The sequence below is a fragment of the Mangifera indica genome, chromosome 8 (genome assembly GCF_011075055.1).
Source record: "Mangifera indica cultivar Alphonso chromosome 8, CATAS_Mindica_2.1, whole genome shotgun sequence".
NCBI classification, from domain to species: Eukaryota; Viridiplantae; Streptophyta; class Magnoliopsida; order Sapindales; family Anacardiaceae; genus Mangifera; species Mangifera indica.
The window spans coordinates 2,163,102-2,180,910 of NC_058144.1; the positions used below are offsets into that span (position 1 = coordinate 2,163,102).

A 17,809-nucleotide genomic window follows, 5' to 3' on the forward strand; every position below is an offset into this window, starting at 1 on the left:
ATTGCTCTTTTGGTATCTATGTAGGAACAACTACGTTTTTTTGTTTAGTACCCAAACACAATGCCAATTCCCAATCAAGTTATCAAACATGAGAGTTGTGGCTAATGATTTCACATAACAATGAGAGATCAACAACATGAGATTTGGCAAGATCCATCCCCTGTAAAGCTATTTAGTGTAACATGAGGGTGATAAGAGTAGAAAACATCCCACCATAATAACAGCGAAAGAAGGGAAAGTTAAGTGAATTAGTGATACTAGCAATAAATTACAAGATCTATTTGGTATTTTTCTTTTTAAAATTATATTTTTAAGATTCATTCGATTATCTTCTCTGTTATGTAATCGAATTCTTAAAGATTCATAGGATGACAAAATTGACTTTAAAACTTATAAAACAAAAGACGAACTTCCTCTGTTAAAACTTGGATGCTAATTTGAATTACTTTAATATATTCCCAATATTGATAGAGAAATAAAATATTCTTTAATTTTGATAAAAATTAAAAATAGATTAATAATTGACATTTGTATTAACTTAAAAGGTTTGAAAGTAAGTTGTTTCTCAAACTTTCGGGTACACCTAACTAAATTTACTATGTTTGACCCACACAATCTCCAAAATGCTGTTGATAAATCATCATCATACTAATCATGAGATTAAAAAGACCAAACCCAGTTCCATCCTTATAAGACATCCCAGTGTATCAGCACAGCACAACCATGAAGATTTTCTTTTCAATCTCATTTAAATTTTCATGTAATATAAGACTAAATCTGCAACCAAAAATTTGTCAAAAAGAAACCATCTTGGAAGCCTGTGTCTGTTAAGGCCAAAAAATTGAATGCAGACTAATTAGCTATCAACAAAACATCAACTGTGTTTAACTTATGCATGTGTAATTTCTCCCCCTTTTGCTCCAATTGTTGAAGCATCGTTGGAACTTGGAAACATTTTGAAACATGTGACCACAAGTATCCACCGCATGATCATCCCTCCTTTTGTTCGACAGACAAATCATACGATTGATCTTTTCTACTACTCTTAATCCTCAATAAACCGTACAACTTTTTAAACTCCTTGACAGTATTTTCCCTGAACACGGAACTAGAATCCCCTGTTTCGTCCAGTGATTTCCTTGACCAACTTTCATACAACCGCTGTCCGATACTGGAAGACCCCCTGCCATCGCCGTCGTTTGCAAAGCCGTGATGACCGATTTCAGGGCTCGACTAGGTGAGTTCCTGTTGGCTATCATTAACTCACCGATCTCTGCTGGACTCAAACTCGCCCCACTTTGAAAAATCTCCTCCACTTGGGGGAACAACTTATGATCTTTTAGTCCCAAATAACTGTTTGCTAATGTTTTGAAAGCTGAGAAATTACATAATGGAAAATGGATGTGAACATCTATGCGACCCGGTCGAAGTATAGCCGGGTCAATAAGCTCTTTACTGTTCATGGTGAAGACCATAATTCTTTCTTCCAGGCAGCAGGAGTTTAATATCCCGTCCATGAAGTTTGATACCCCGGATAAGCTCACCGCCGTTGATTTATCAACCAAAAACCGATCAAGATCCTCGATTAGAATGACGGACTTGCTTGTTGTTTGCAACAATAGCATTTTGAGATCCAAATCATCTGAGACCCTTGAAATATCGATGTCGTAAACATCGTAACATAAAAAATTAGCCATCGCTGCCACAAAGCTTGATTTTCCTGTACCTGAAGGACCGTATAAGAGGAAGCTTCGTTTCCAAACACGGCCTAGTCGATGATAGAATTGTCTGGCTTTAAGGAATGACTCAAGATCATATTTTACCTTGTTTTTGAGATCCGACTCCATGGCAATCGTCTCGAAAGTTGAGGGGTGAGTGAAGGGGACAGATCTCCACCGTTCGTTTTGGCTATGACGATGATTTTGGATACTTATGTATAGTCTCAAATCTTTCTTTTTCTGGTCGAGCTCATCGGAAACAGCGTGTATGTGTTGGAGATAAGGACGCAGAATTCTTCGCTTATCGGCTTTTCTTACCTTCAAAACGAAGGTTCTGCAAGTATTTGTGTCGTTCTTCTCTTGGTTTATCCAAGAAACCCGAGCTCCAAGAAAATCATCTTCAATGATTTGATTAGGATCGAGGCCGAGGACGATTTCGTTGGACTTTTTCCCTGTGAAAAGGTTAGTGAAATCTGAGTCTTCAATGGAAGTTAAAGAATTTAAATAAATATAAACTTTGCGATACAACTGATTCTCTTGCATATTTTCGTTGAATTCTGGAACCTTGAAGAATTGATACACATGAAAACAATCTTCGATCACTCTCCACCATTTCTTGGTAACGTATATCAACCCAGATTTAAATAAAAGCACTCGAATCAAAAACAACAAACCAAAGACGATGATCAAAATAATAAACGAGTTCCAGACAATCCCGAATACCATGACGGGTTTGGCTGGTATCTAACAAGGAAAACAATGGAAAAAAACACAGAAGAGGTAGTTACAACCTATAAAAGGGATTTTATTTTTTTTCCTTTTTCCAAGAGAAAGTCATGTTTAAAAGGATAAATATGAAAAGAATTTATCTGATGGCATGAAATTGAGAAAACAGAAGGAAGAAACGTGAATGTGAAGGGAAGGGAAGAGAAGCAGAAGGAAAGGAGAGTCTTAGATGGAGCAGACTACTAATCAAATTGAGAGACGGCTAATTGCCGGCAAGTTTAATGGATCAAAAACAGAGGCGGAAAAAAGGAAGAGGAGAAGAGATGTTTTAGTTTCTCCGTCACAACCAGCCTAGATTTTAGATGAATTTTTTTTTGATATGATTTGATCAGATTACATTCCTTTTTAATCTGCCTTCCAACTAATCCACACACGGTTTGGCCACGTCAGAATATCGAATATCATTTGAAGGGCAGAGCAAATACATATGACTTAAACAGAGATCAAACTTACGACGAAGCTGTAATTATTTATTTTATTTTTGCCACGTCATCTCTCTACATCCTTCCTTAAAAAACAATTGCAAGTTTGAATGGAAATGTTATTCGTATCTGCCATCAAATAAACACAAAGGAATATTTAATTTTTAGACCAAGAAACATTTGAACTGGGTGGAAACGAGCCTGACCAAGTCTATATCGGATTCAGCACATTTTCGATTCATTTTAAATTAGGTTTAATTTAAGTTTTGTTTGAATTTATCAAATTTATTTAATTATATATTTATAATTAGATTTATATTCATTATTTCAAACTTATATTTGGGTTCATTCGAATTAAGCATTTTTTATATTTAAACAAATTTATTTTAAATTTAACCTATCGTTAAATAAAGTTAAAAACAATGTTATTTATTAAGAATTTATGGGAATCATGTTTGACTTACGTGCCAAAGACGACTCTAGTTTGGGTTTATTTTTTATTTTATTTTTTAAATTGATATTTAAATTGATATTTATTATTTTGAGTTTGTATTCAAATTTATTTTAAATTCGAATAAATTCACTTAAAATTTAGCACCAATGTATACGCGGCAGTGGCAGCCCCTATGTATATACTGACAAAAGAAGAAATTCGATAAGAAACTAATATATATTTTTTTAATCCGGCTATTGGGTTAAACGGCTAATATGAACACAAACGGAAGCTTTAATCGGTGGATGAGAGAATACAAAATATATAAAATTAAAAGATTGAAAGTGTGCATGATTTATTTTCTTTATTCATACTTTGTATTTCGAGGACTTTCATTTTGAGGGTGTACAAATTTAAACAGATAAAACTTAGTATAAAAGAGGATCGGAGTTAGATAAAAAAATTAAGTGGTAACATGATTAATGTAAAAGGTTAACCATAGCTTCAAATTTCAAGCCCTTAGTACTCTTATGATGAAGTGATACAAAATTATTATATAATGACTAATTATATATAACTATTTCATTGACACTTAAATTTTGTGACACAAAAAAGGTATAAATTTTCCTTTTTAAAATATCATAAGATAAATTCTTGGCCTTTCCATTCCTTGCTATTACAAGATTAGGGTGTTTTACTAAATTGAAAACATGTCATTATTATGTTTCCGTAACAATTGAATCTGTAATTTGTCTAAATTTGATTATCAGTTTAATTATATTCAATTACGTAATTACGTATATAACCTTATCTTTTATCTTAAGTTGAAAATTATGTAAAAGTTAATGAAAACACTTTTTAGTTTTTACATTTATATTTTTTCGTAATTAAATTGTAAATACAAAAACTAATAACATAATGATAAATATAAGTTTTCAAATGATAAATTAAATAATTTTAAAAACGTCATCTTGTTTAATATAATTTTAGTATTTTCAATTTTTTACTGTCTCAAAGATTTTATAAAATTGACTTTCTAGATACTTTCAATAACCAATTCTCACACGAATTACTAAAGATCCAATAAGTCTAACATTGATTCTATTAGACGTGTTAATTAGAGAAATTCATCCATAGTTATTATGATAGATATTTTGTATCCGAAAACTAGCATTACACCCTAATTTGATGTACTTATGGTTGACATAATTTTCATTATAACACAATTTATTATGATATGAATATATTTTCCATCACTTTCCCACATTTTCAGCTATAATTGGCTGTTTTTAGACTTTCCCAATCCTTAACATCGGTGCTCATACATACAACACCCATTTCTCCTTCAACTGAGCAACATGAAATGCGCAGACAAATAGAATTGTTCCCATAAGCGTGAAGTTGAAGGAGGCATAATATCTCCCCCTAAAAACTTGAACCACTGAGTAAAGTGCGATTTTAGTCCACCCAAGGCCTAGTGGTTTCGTTTCTGCGACAAATTTCTCTTCGTTGCCGCTCAGGCATCATAAGCATGATTAATTGGATTATTACATTAATAAACAAATCCAATATTATAACCAGTTGCATCGGCGTTGTTGCTAAAATTTCACGTATTTGTGGAAAAGACAGAAGAACATTCGTTTGGTTGGTCTCCAGTCAAGAGTCAGTTCAAGCCTACCGTCACCTTATTTGATCCGTATATTTGGCACTTTAGTTTGGTGAAACGCCGAAGAAGGAAATGAAATTTAAAACGACCTGCACATGCCCTTGACTTGACTACATTCATGGCTGGATTGTGCAGGCAAGTTAGGCAGATGTAATGTTGTTCATGGTTAAGCCCACCGCTTTAAGTTGGACTACTCATCTGTCCATATTCAAAAACAGAAAATAATTTAATTAGAAATCTATTCACAATTCTACCTCTTTGATTATTATCGATTTGTTAGCATTGTCAGTCAATTTTATAAATTGATTCTTCAAATAAAACTATATATACACACAAATAATATATTATTATCAGATTGAATAATTCTAAATTAAAAATAAAATAATATTTAAACATTAGATAATATAATTATTTGTTTATTCAATTTTATATTCCAAAAAGTTTTTTTTTAGGACAACAAAAGCTCCCTTGTTGGGGCGGTAGATCTCGGTTGGTTTTGGTCTTTTGGGTTTTGGGCTTATCGTACTATTATTTTGCCTCTTTCCCACTTGGGCCTCCTTTGAGTCCATTTTGTTGTGCCAATCAAAACAAAAAATATGCAGAGACCCCTGAGCAGGCTTGATTTTTAACTGCCAGGGTCCAAAGGTCTGTGGCCCTACAGAAGCTCAAAATAAATTGCATCAAATTCTATCTTTTGTCTTGTTACCTGTTATAAGATCTCGTATCACAAATTCGTATTGAGAAAATTTAATGCTTGATGTCAATCTTGGTTGTTCAGATTTGATGTTAATTTTGTAAAAATACCGAATATACAAGTTCAAAAATAAAAAGTACAAGAAAAAAGAATAAAATCTTATATCATAATTATATTTTCACTTAAAATTGAAGTGGAGGCTAAAGATAAAATCATAAAAATTATGAGAATTATAATGTCAGAAAATAATAGAGCAGAAAATTATTTAAATGAGTTTGCCAACGTTGTCAAATTGATTATTGAACCGAATGTGCCAGAAGCCCTAATGTTTTTTAGCACAAAAGAACTTCTATCTGTCTAGGCCCGCATCTGGTTGTTCCAGAAACGTTGTAATATCAACGCTGTATCCAATCAGACCAATCACCAACATTTTCGAGGTTGCCAACGTGGTTAAAAAGTCTATGGTATGGAAGTCTGAGCAATCTCGTATTGGCAATCTCACTTCCTTATCTTTTCTTGTACTTCGTTATCCTCTTGGACGCAGGATGAGCACGGTGGCCACACTTAGCCTCCTCAGACTTCCAATTCTTTCTCAGAAACAACACCATTCCTACTCCAATCCCCGATCTAAACTTCCAGTCATCGCCAGTGATACCAAACTAAATATTCCAAATGACTCCACTTACCCACCAACACTCTTCAATGACACCATTCATCATTTAAAATCTGCTACTCTTCCCCTCACAGCGGTAGCGTTGCCTTTCTTTTTAGATACCAAGGCAAGTACAAACGATAATTTTGGACTTAATATTCTTCCGCCTTTTTTTTTTAGAAAGTTCTGGACTTGAATTATTTACTCTGTGTTTGTTTGTCAGGATGCACTTGCTGTGGGTGGGGAGTTTGGGATTTTGGAAGGTAGGACTTTTGCACTCATACACCCACTTGTTATGGGTAGTTTTTTCTTCTATACTCTCTGGGCAGGGTATTTGGGTTGGCAATGGAGGCGGGTTCGGACTATTCAGAATGAGATTAATGAGCTCAAGAAGCAAGTGAAGCCCACCCCTGTTACTCCTGACGGAAAACCCGTTGAAGTAGCACCATCACCTGTTGAAATCAAAATTCAGCAACTCACTGAGGTTCGCTTATTCTTTCTATTGTTGTTTCAAAAGTTCCTTATAGGAAACATGCTGTGACAGAGAATGTAATTTGAAACAACGAATTGAACCATGCCAATAATTTAATTAGAAAGTACAAGTAGGAGTTCAGGATTCCAAACTGCATGCTCTGTTACATTTGTAAGTACACATAAATCTAATTAGATTGACGTGGTAATCAGTAAGTCCCATGTATAAGAAGTAATGTGACAATTGTTACTTTCTTTTCAATTGAAAGGAAGTAATTTTGGCAGAGCCATTCTGTATATATTACATAACAGATGTTTGCATAAGACTGATGCTTGTCCAACATGTTTTAATCATCAAAGTTTGCTTTCCACGGTTGATCTGAACACATTGGCATTTCAAATTATTCAGGAGAGGAAGGAGTTAGTGAAAGGGTCTTTCAGGGATAGACACTTCAATGCAGGGTCAATACTATTAGGTTTTGGAGTTTTCGAGTCCATTTCTGGAGGAGTTAACACATGGTTTAGAACAGGAAAGCTATTCCCAGGGCCCCATTTGTTTGCAGGAGCAGGTAAAGTTCAAGTGCCCATTATTCTTTTTAGCACTTCTGTTTTGCAAAATGGACTGTAGAGGATTTAGACTTGATCTTACTGGTTTGGTTATTTGTACTACAGGCATAACAGTTCTATGGGCGGCAGCAGCAGCTCTAGTACCTGCAATGCAGAAAGGGAGTGAGACAGCCAGAAACCTTCACATTACTTTGAATGCAATAAACGTTCTCCTATTTATATGGCAAATTCCCACTGGAATTGATATAGTCTTTAAAGTGTTTGAATTCACTAATTGGCCTTGAATTATATTTACCTAATGTTGTAAAGATGATTGTTTCTTTTGTGGCTATACCATACTAGTTTATCTGTTCTCTGTCTCTGGCATCATTGCTTCAAAGAGTTAAATACTACAAGATTCTCAATTGTTACAAATTGCTTCTTATCATTTACTTGAACGTTAGAAATGGAATAATGCCACTTCACTTGCCCTTTTGCTTTCCATTGCAGATATCAATTACTTCAGTCATTCTAGCAGAGGTCACGAGCTCTCATTGGTAGAGCCCTAATGAGAGAAAGTGTAAGAACGGTCAGTATTAATACTTTCCTTTTGATACCCATGAATTCTTCAACTGTTCTTCGAGTTCTATATTGAGCATAATTTTGAAACTGCACAACCTTGACAATCAAAGAAACTTGTAATATATAATATTCCAAAGTGTGCACGCATATGCTCATTAAACATTTGATCTCTTGAGTCAATTAAAATCCTAGCTTTGAAAATCATAAATGATAAAAATGTAATCCCAGAGAAAAAATAAAAGGCTGAAAGAGAGTAAGTAGCAGACAGCATCTCAATCTCTGCAAGCAAAGTCAGCAAGACGATACTGACAGCTACGCTAATAAAATCATCTTGAGATTGCAAGAATCTAATAAAAGTTAGTTAAATTGTCCTATGAAAGCCAACTATGTTCAATGTTGTAACTGTTAAGCACTTTATAAGAGCGGTAGAAAGAGAGCCCCTAAATGCACAGCAAACCCATAGTGACTGCTGTTTTAGTTGTAAATATTGAGAGATAGAAAAAGGCCGCCATTGCCAATTGCAGAATATACCTCCTTCATCGCACTTCGCTTTGACATGAGAATGACATTTTATACCAACATTGGAATATTAACAATTTCTAATAACTTCGAATTAAATATCATTTTACAGGTAAACTCCTTTGTTTAACATTGAATAACAAATGTGACAGATTTACCAACTAAAGAGAGCAACAGAAATGATCTTACCATCATTTAATTGAATTATATAATGTGAAAACAACTTCTGCCAATTATCAAAGAGATGACTGTATTTGGTTTTAGAATAAGAGTCCTAATGTTACCATATACAGAACATAAGTCATCCCATCATGGATGCAAATAGCAGACTATTGCATGTGACTTTTAAGTTTATACCAATATTGCTTTAGTGAACTTTTCTCGGCTGTGGGTGCCCGCTGAATCTGATGCCTTGCCTTATTCTCTAACCGTGTATTTGTGTTTCTGAAGGCATTTTAATCCACTATTTCCCTTCCAAATGGGTTAAAGTGCTTATGTTATGTACATTCTATAAATAAGAACTCCTAGGAGCCATCCATACTTGTGTTCATTCCTTCCAAGTTTTTTTGTTCCAAGTAAAATATCTCTTCTTCTTATGGCAACCAACCAACCTCCACCCCGTCCCTGGTTACGTTTACCATCCATAGCCCGTCCAGTGGCACTCACTACCCCAGCCCCTGAGCCTCCTGCTTCCCAGCCAGCACGGCCCCCTTTAATTATACCTACATTTAGGCCATTAACTCAGCCTCAACCTCAACCTCAACCTCAACCTCAGCCTCAACCTCAACCTCAACCTCAACCTCAACCTCAGCCTCAAGAACCTACTGCACCTGGAGCACCACCTACCACGGGTTTATCCTCAGTTCCTCCTTCTCCAATTAGAAGAACCTCAGTACCAACTTCTCCGGTCACCAGAACAACCCAACCTACCACTTCTTCAGTTCCATCCTCTCCTATTAAAACCAAAGACTCTGCTCCCCTCCCAACTTCTGAGTCCCAAAAACAAGCCTCATCTCCTACACCTCAATACTCTGCTCCTTCTCCCCCAAAACCTTCCTCGACCTCTCCATCGCCCACTTCTCCAGTCAGGCAACTTCCAACTTCTCCAGTCAGGCAAATTCCAACTTCTCCAGTCAGGCAACTTCCAACTTCTCCAGTCAGGCAAATTCCAACTTCTCCAGTCAGGCAACTTCCAACTTCTCCAGTCAGGCAAATTCCAACTTCTCCAGTCAAACAACTCCCAACTTCTCCTGTTAAGACGGTTTCAACTTCCCCAGTCAAACAACTCCCAACTTCTCCTGTTAAGGCAGTTTCAACTTCCCCAGTCAAACAAATCCCAACTTCTCCTCTCAAGGCAGTTTCAACTTCCCCAGTCAAACAACTCCCAACTTCTCCTGTTAAGGCAGTTTCAACTTCCCCAGTCAAACAACTCCCAACTTCTCCTGTTAAGACAGTTTCAACTTCCCCAGTCAAACAACTCCCAACTTCCCCTGTTAAGATAGTTTCGTTTTCCCCAGTCAAAACAGTCCCAACTATTACCGACACCTTCACCAATGGGACAACTACCACGGCTCGTCTGCCCACCCCAACGCCTTCTCCAAGAGCCATAAAGCCTGCAGATCAAACTCCACCCCTGTCTCCTAAGAACAAGCCCACTGCTCTCCCAGTTTCTCCTTTAATTCTACCATCTCCACAATTGAAATCCAAACCCGAGCTTGAACCGAAGATCCCAGCAGAGGCTGAGCAAAAGGGCGTGCTGGTTCAAAAGACCATTGAAATTCCTAAGCCTGGGGTCAATGGCACAGGATCTCAGAAGAATTTGCACCAGAGTCACATGTCCCACATTGCTCGTCATCAGCATGGGAAGCATGAAGAGCTCAGAGACTTGGAAGCAAAGAAGAAAGGTGGTCATAACAAGAAATTCTCTTCAGATTCCGAGGGTGGCATGAAGGTTATAACAATTGCTGGTGAAAACAAGGGTGCTTTCATGGAAGTAATCAAGTCTCCTATGAGACATGGCTCCAATGGCAACCCTCATTCTCTGGGCCGCATTGACCCTAAAACTGAGAAGGCTGGAAGCCTATGGCATAAATCCAGTAGCAGCAGCAGCAGTGAAGAAGAGAATTCGCAGAAGAAGGACAAAAGTCACAAAGAGAAGGCAATGCATTCTCCCCCAGTGGTTGCATACACAAATAGTAATGTGCAAGGTGTCAACAACACAATTTTATTCAATTCTTCATGCTCCCATCAAGACCCTGGAGTGCACCTTTCACTGTCAAGAAAGCCATTTGACAAGGGATTCCGTGTCAAGGACAAGGACAGCAGCAGTGGTCGTCACAGCTAAAGAGATAAAAAGAGAAGCTTGAATAAAGAAAATGTTCTTCTACTTTTGTGGTTCAACTTTAGGCTATTTAAACCAGTTATGTGATGTTGAATCAATAAATTAATATGAGTGGCTGAGTGAAGATAAAGAGAACATGGGTTCTGATTCTTCATCGTTATATTCCATTCCACTTGATCTGGAGTGTAGTTGAAGATTATCCAAAGCCCCTGTTTGGCTCGAGTAAGAGAAATACATATGTGCCTTTGATGTAATAAAGTGGTCATTTGTTTACTTTAATTTGTAACGGAGCAATGCAATTTGTGCGACCAACTAGTAGTTTATGTTTGTGTTCTTAAGCCCTGTTACAGCAGTCATTGAACTTTCTACCCATGCCCACCGAGGTCGCCATCAACAACCATGTTGCAGTCACTGACTACGCTCTTGCCAGACAATATTGTTTTTTTAAGTGATGTTATGTATACTAAGAATACAAATTTTGGGATAAAGAATTATTTTATTTTTAATTGAAAATCATATAATAATATATTATAATTTATACCAAAATTAATTATCCTAATACGTTATATAGTTTTATTATTATATTGTACTCCTCTTAATTACTAATAAAAATGCAAAGTTTAAAATCTAAAATGTTGATATATCCGTATGTTTTTTTTTTTTGAAAATAATACTCTTATATTTTTGAGATTTTTATTAACAAAATGAATAAAGAAGGGATAAATAAACTTTTCAATATTTAAAAGGTAGAAAATATAATTAGGCCTTTCCTATTCGTCACTTGTCTGTTATATGCAAAATCATAATTATGATTAATTAGTTTTAAAATAAATATAAGATGTATAATAGACCTGGTGCAATATTTTTTCACCTAAACCTTCTTGTTTCATATAACATGAATATTATTAATTATGTCATTGCGTATTACTTGTGATATTCTGACTCTGCACTTCACTAGGCCGGCCGTGTCTCACATATATATATATATATGTATATGGGTCTTATTGAGGTATAATGAGGCAATGCCCCTACGGTAAATCTGAGCAACTTTGACGAAACACGAGCTGACCGAAGAGCAAATTTCTGGGCCGGAGATTGCTCTGCAGTTTGTTTTTCATGGGCATGCAGCTCACTAACCCCATTTACTTACTTATCCAAAGCCGAGAACAAAGGAAGTCAAGAAGAGTAGGGTTCATTTCACTTATCTAGCCTACTAACTGCTTGTCTATTTCGCATTAATAGGCCTACATACATGGGCCTAAAAGATGGCCTATGTACACGGCAGATGGCCCATGCCTAACTGTAGACCAGAGAAGTTGTGGCCTCTTTGTTTGAAGACTTGACATGGATACCTAGTAAGGGCAGGCAATTTGAACACTTCCTCCTATCCACTCCATATGACGCCAAAAAAAGTTCAGAATGAGCAAATTAGATACGAAAGTAAAATGGGTCTGTGTTCGTGGCAACCTCCTGTGACATTTTGGAACAGTTAGGAACGATTTTAAGTTTGAATTGATTACTTAGCATTTAAATTAAACTTTTAGTCTATTCATATTTAACTCGGTTTGGATCTTAATTTAATTCTAATGATTAAGTAGTTAATATTAAGAAAAGATATAATTCAAATTAAATTAAACTTATATTATTGTTTGTTTAGAGATTGACATTACATTAGAGTTTTATCCTTTGGGCAAATATTTTTCAATTTTATCAATTTTTTATTATAATATATATTTTTTTTGAAAATTTTCTTCTCTCTTATAATTTTTCTTCTTTAAACTATTTAGTAATGAAATGAATCAAGTTAAATTTTATGCTAATCATTTTAGATTTAAAAAACTTCAGCTGACTCTGGTTCAGAATAGCATCGGCTCAGTTCACCGGAAATGTTAGAGGACACTCAATGGAAAAACGAGTGCCCTATTTTGCCGTTCATATCTTCGCAGTAGTTTTTATTCCTTTCATAGAATACGTGGATCCCATTAGATTCTCTAAGCAGAAATAAGCCAATTGGATGACACGTCTATTTCCATTCCCTACAAGCTAATACTTGCAAACTTTTAAGTGGGTCTCTGGTATTATTATTAAAGTTTAAGCATGTTCATTGGATTATATCTATTGAAAGCTTTAACCCTTTAGACTTTCTGGCTGTGAATTGCTCTGCATCTGTATTGTGACCTATAATAATGGAGCAAATGATTCCTGTAAAACTATACAGGACCGTGCCATATGGCCCCAAGACATGAGAATGTGGGCAAATGTCTTTTTGACCAGAAAAAAAAAAATTTCATTCCAAAATAAACTTGGCTAGCATTCAAAGTTATGAAGTGAATGGTCCTCCTCTACAGTCTACAAGACTTGCCTTCCAGTCATGAAAGTTTCCAAGTTTAGTCCAATTACTATAATCTAACTCTTCTCCATAAAGGGATTTCATAATTTCAGAATTGCACATTCCTTTGGAGGGAATCATCTTAATTTGCAAAGATACAAGTAATTGTATCAGCTATATATACATATTCAGCCTCAGTGATTTCAAATAAGGACTAAAGTGTCAACCACTGATAAGTCACCAGAGTGGGATCACATTAAACCAGAAATAGAAAAAAAGGCATCATTTTGCGTAAAGCATAAAGGCTTAAAGCACTTTTCAGGTGAGACGTAGACCTTACAAATTTAATCTTTTCTTATAATTTTCATGTGAAGGAAATTCTTGAAGTTTACGTGTGAATAACTTATTTACTAAACTTTCTTCAGCTTTGCAGTTGATGCGACTCAAAATTAAAAAAAGGGTTGTTTGAAATGAGGAGGGACCAAAGCTGACCCACTTGTCCCAACAGGCAGGTCCCCACATCTCTGAATCCAAAGCACCTTCTTTGGGATTGTGAGAGTTGGAGGCGATGTTATTTGTATCAAAGCACCAACAGCAAGACCCAGGAAAGCTACACATCATTCTCACCACCTTCATAAGCTTCAGACTCGTACTCAGTGCGTAGTTATACCAAGACAACTTGCAAATAACGGCACTAGCTATGAACAAAGACCAGGTCTTTGTATATATGCTGTTTCCTCTTCTTAAAAATTAACCTATTGTTTCCAGCTAATTAAGCTTTCATTGTCATTCGATGTTGTACCTTTTAATATCTGATTAGGAAAACATATTAGCTTTTAGTTCTACTTGTCACGACAGGAAAGCACAGGAGTTGCAAAGCAAAGGTAAAGAGTGGAGACTGCTGTGCACCCAACCAACAAAAAGGATAAGGAGCACATGTTAAAGCTGCTCCAAGTCAAAAATTTAAAAACAAATTCCATTCCCAGTACAATTTAGTATCCAACTGTTCTATGAATCCAACGAAATGGTTCAAAACCAGCATTTGCTGCATGTAGAAGCTGAAGAAGACATTGACAATAATGCACTGAGCAAATGGACGAAATAATTGTAGAATTACGTTAATTAAGGGTTCAGAGTTGGTTTAGTATGGTAATGAGGGGGGACAGTCAATGAAAATGAGAGATACTTCGGGGGGTCTATGAGCCTGTGGGTGGAATCTGAACAGGTGGCAACTAGGGTAAACCATCGTACAAGTCAGTACCTAATCACCTTTTATTACATTGTTTCGAATTTCTTTGGTTAGATGAATATCCACGAAGAACTGGGCATAATTGACCCTGTCATTCAACTGTTAAATCAAAAAGTTCTATCTATAAATATGGATAAATTATTTTTTCTAAAACTGCGAGTTACATTGATGACACTCACCTATAGAGTAAATAACGGATAAGTGGAAAGGAAAAAGGAAAAAGAGAGAGATGGAGCTAGGTGAAAGAACAAGTGTTTAACAGCATTTATGTGAAAAAACCGGAGAGAGCATTATTACGAGAATTTTGGAGCATCGATCACGCCAGGCAGACCCAACATAGTGCCTCCTCCAACATCCCATGCTTACCCAAAACATAGTTCCATTGAGGACCCCACTCTCCTTGACACGTGTCTATAACTCTTCCATTTTATTTTGGCCCTGCTTTTACTTCTTCTCCATGATCATTTCCCATTCACTCTCACACCCTCACTTCACTCATCCCTTGTGCCAGTTTTACTCACCAAACACTTTGGCTCAAAACATGAAGGTCGAATCTCATTTTTATTCTTATAGCCTCTTATATATTTTTACTTATTTATTAGTACTTCTTTGGCTTAACATATCAATTGGTGCTTTTGTTTTTGTATCTTCACAACAGATCTTCAACTGGGTGCACAGGAAGTTTAATCATAACGTCATCAAAGGTTTGATTTTTATGCCCTTGAAGTTGTATAGTCAAGTTTAATTCTGTCATCCAACTAGTGTTTTATTTTTTACCGAGTTTCTTAAATTGGTTGAGTATCATCACTGCTAATGAATGCATGCAAATCCTTTTTTGTTGTAGTGCATTAATCTTGTTTGTTTCATTGCAACTTAGTCGTGTTTTAGCCCTGCATCACTTGCCTCTAATTGCAGTGGAATATTCTGGTTTGCCTCTAATTGTTGTTTTGGGCAGATGGATTTGCTCGAAATGTGAAGAAGACTGAATCCATTGCAATCGACACTAACACGAAAGCATTACTGGAACAAGTAGCCCTGGTGGATGTCCTTGATGGCTGGAAAGATGGAGTCCTAACAATTGGGACATTTGGTTTTGATCCTTTAAAACCATTCGACCAACCAAAAGAATATTTTATTTTCGAAAGCGAGGAAGAAGAAGAGGAAGGTGAAAATGACTCAATTAACAATGATGATTATCTTGATGAAGACAACAACATTTTTGTTGAAGATGAAGAAGCAGAAGTGAACCCATTGATTTTCACCACATTTGGACGCAAATTTAAGGACATTGCATCTAACGGTGATGGAAATGTTGAGAAAGGTCATGATGTGATAATAACCCTTGATGGTGTTCCATTAACTCCATTTCTTGGTTCCTCTAATGAAATCAGATTTGAGATAGGCAGCGCGAACAGCGATCAAGGAAAGAAGAAGAGAAGAACAACACTTGCAGACCTGTTCTCAGAAGACTCCAATATCAATTATAAGAAGACAAGCTCAGATGAAGTGGAGCAAAATGAGGGTAAAAAACAATCTGTTCGTACAAAGAATGGCCTCTCATTTGCTAAGAAATTCATTCCTCATGTCAAAGAGGATTCACGTCCTATCAAGAAATTACACCAAGTGAGTAATAAACCTTTTCCTTTCATGAACGCATGCATGTGTCTTCTTCGTAAAAGATGAATAACACAGTATTTAAGACACAACTTTTTGACATATATATATTAATTCGAAGTAACTTTAGTTGCAATGGAAGTTTAACTAGATGGTAATTTGCTCACATTCTGATGATAAGATGATGACGAGGATGTTAAAGAGGAAGATCCATCCAGAGCTTGAAGGCAAGGCTAATAAATCAGAAGGTCAAAACAAGGGTAGCGTTCTTGACCTTCTTGGCAAGAAAAACGAAACTGTTGAATCGGTTTCTTTACTTCCAATTTCAGGTATCTTTAAAATTTATCTGCTTTGTTTTTTACTTTAGTCATTTATCAGACCTCAAATCACAAACAGCAACCTTTGAAGTTGCCATCTTTGACCACGTCATCTCTGTATATTACTCTAATTATTTTCAGGTCATGTAGCAGGGTCATATAATTTGAAACAAATGGCTAGCCTTATCTTGACCGTTCAATCATTGTATTTGCCAAAAAAATTCATCTCAATGACGAGATTATTATTATTGTGGGCTGCATCGCCTCCTTTATGCCTTTAACGTGGGGCCTAATAATTCCATATTTTGTCTGGCCCATGTTTGACTGTGAACAAAGTAACAACAAAAGATGACCAAATCAAAGAATAGGTAAAAGTAATCATATGAGTATGATCCTTTGCAAAGACGTGTTTAGACAAATGGCCAATTCTTTGTTCTTGGGCACATAACTTATTATCATCATATTTCAATTCATACAATACGATCACAGTAGATACCCCGCGGTTCCTATTGTTCTTCTTGTTGGCTTATATATATGTAGGGTTTCTAACAGCTTCTGCCATGGTGGTATGAAGGTGGGTGTACAGGATGAGAAGCTGAAGCTATCCTTACTGTCACCACCCACAAATATGATGTTAATCAAATAGTAGTAAACGGGTCCCTTTTAGGAAATAACTCAAAAGATACATACAACTTATAAGCTGTCAATTAATCACATGCCAAATGTTGATGATCAACCGATTTCTCTGGCCCATGTCTCCCAAACAATAGGTAGGGACCGATACCCACTATAATTTTCCCCATCACTCTACCAAGAATCATCATCATATTATCATACATATGATCCTGCATATGCATGAAGCCTAAACTTTTCGTGCTCAGCTGCCAATGCATTTTACTGATATTTCGTCCTCTCGTTCATGCAGATGCTACAGCTTGAGCTTTCGGGTGTATGTTTGACCTAGTTTGCTAGAATGCTTTCGGGTATTGATTAAGTTTAAAATTTTTTTTTACGGGAAATGATGTTATTCAGGTTTGTGCCATGGAACAATATGGTCTGCGTTGTAACTATTTTCTCCTATTGTTTTGGTATTGCGTCTGTAACTGTAAGTTGGATGTGTGCTTGTCTTTAATTGGTTTATTTATATTTTGACAATTATAAAATTTCACTTTAACAATTCCGTGTGGATTTGGTACGTTTCAGACAAACATGGACCTCCAGCTTTTATTCGTATTTAACAGCCAAAAAACAACTTTGTCTGCGCTCTTAACAGTAATCCCAGTGATAGAGCCATTCCTTAAGCAAATCAATCGTCATACAATTTTTTGTTCTTCGATTTTCATGCGCCTGTCTCGTCACTCATTTCATGTCCTTTAATACCCTTTTCACCTCCAATACATAGAAAAGTATTGCATTGCGAATTTGCGATGGCTTGAAATGGCCATATCAGTATCATGATTAAAAGAATAA

The 17,809-nt window shown here is 36.0% G+C and overlaps 4 protein-coding genes across 4 annotated transcripts; 3 read left to right on the forward strand and 1 right to left on the reverse strand.

Moving 5' to 3' along the window:
* Positions 1–617: 617 nt before the first annotated feature.
* Positions 618–2,832, reverse strand: LOC123224134 (AAA-ATPase At2g46620-like). The gene is given in 2 exon segments (XM_044647682.1): positions 618–1,199; positions 1,202–2,832. Coding segments are annotated over 2 exon segments (1,452 nt in total). The 5' UTR covers positions 2,445–2,832; the 3' UTR covers positions 618–990.
* A 3,304-nt stretch (positions 2,833–6,136) lies between these two features.
* LOC123224247 lies at positions 6,137–7,823 on the forward strand. Its single transcript, XM_044647854.1, has 4 exons — positions 6,137–6,498; positions 6,595–6,855; positions 7,252–7,411; positions 7,515–7,823. Exons 1-4 carry the CDS (start codon positions 6,181–6,183, stop codon positions 7,691–7,693), a joined length of 918 nt encoding a protein of 305 aa, XP_044503789.1. The 5' UTR covers positions 6,137–6,180; the 3' UTR covers positions 7,694–7,823.
* An 891-nt stretch (positions 7,824–8,714) lies between these two features.
* On the forward strand, positions 8,715–11,168 carry LOC123224246 (proteoglycan 4-like). The gene is made up of 2 exons (XM_044647853.1): positions 8,715–9,578; positions 9,627–11,168. Exons 1-2 carry the CDS (start codon positions 9,085–9,087, stop codon positions 10,831–10,833), a joined length of 1,701 nt encoding a protein of 566 aa, XP_044503788.1. The 5' UTR covers positions 8,715–9,084; the 3' UTR covers positions 10,834–11,168.
* A 3,522-nt stretch (positions 11,169–14,690) lies between these two features.
* On the forward strand, positions 14,691–17,516 carry LOC123224481 (protein TILLER ANGLE CONTROL 1-like). Its single transcript, XM_044648156.1, has 5 exons — positions 14,691–14,955; positions 15,067–15,112; positions 15,364–16,031; positions 16,204–16,351; positions 17,265–17,516. The coding sequence occupies exons 1-5, from the start codon at positions 14,767–14,769 to the stop codon at positions 17,276–17,278; spliced, it is 1,065 nt and encodes a 354-aa protein (XP_044504091.1). The 5' UTR covers positions 14,691–14,766; the 3' UTR covers positions 17,279–17,516.
* The last annotated feature ends 293 nt before the right edge of the window (positions 17,517–17,809 follow it).

Excerpts from the sequence above, each read along its gene's own strand:
- LOC123224246 (XM_044647853.1), top strand. The coding sequence starts at position 9,085 with ATGGCAACCAACCAACCTCCACCCCGTCCCTGGTTACGTTTACCATCC. Across the intron at positions 9,579-9,626 it reads TCGCCCACTTCTCCAGTCAG|GCAACTTCCAACTTCTCCAG; the intron begins GCAACTTCCAAC and ends TTCTCCAGTCAG.
- LOC123224247 (XM_044647854.1), top strand. The coding sequence starts at position 6,181 with ATGGTATGGAAGTCTGAGCAATCTCGTATTGGCAATCTCACTTCCTTA. Across the intron at positions 6,856-7,251 it reads AAATTCAGCAACTCACTGAG|GAGAGGAAGGAGTTAGTGAA; the intron begins GTTCGCTTATTC and ends CAAATTATTCAG. Across the intron at positions 7,412-7,514 it reads CCATTTGTTTGCAGGAGCAG|GCATAACAGTTCTATGGGCG; the intron begins GTAAAGTTCAAG and ends TTTGTACTACAG.
- LOC123224481 (XM_044648156.1), top strand. The coding sequence starts at position 14,767 with ATGCTTACCCAAAACATAGTTCCATTGAGGACCCCACTCTCCTTGACA. Across the intron at positions 14,956-15,066 it reads CTTTGGCTCAAAACATGAAG|ATCTTCAACTGGGTGCACAG; the intron begins GTCGAATCTCAT and ends TCTTCACAACAG. Across the intron at positions 16,032-16,203 it reads CTATCAAGAAATTACACCAA|ATGATGACGAGGATGTTAAA; the intron begins GTGAGTAATAAA and ends TCTGATGATAAG.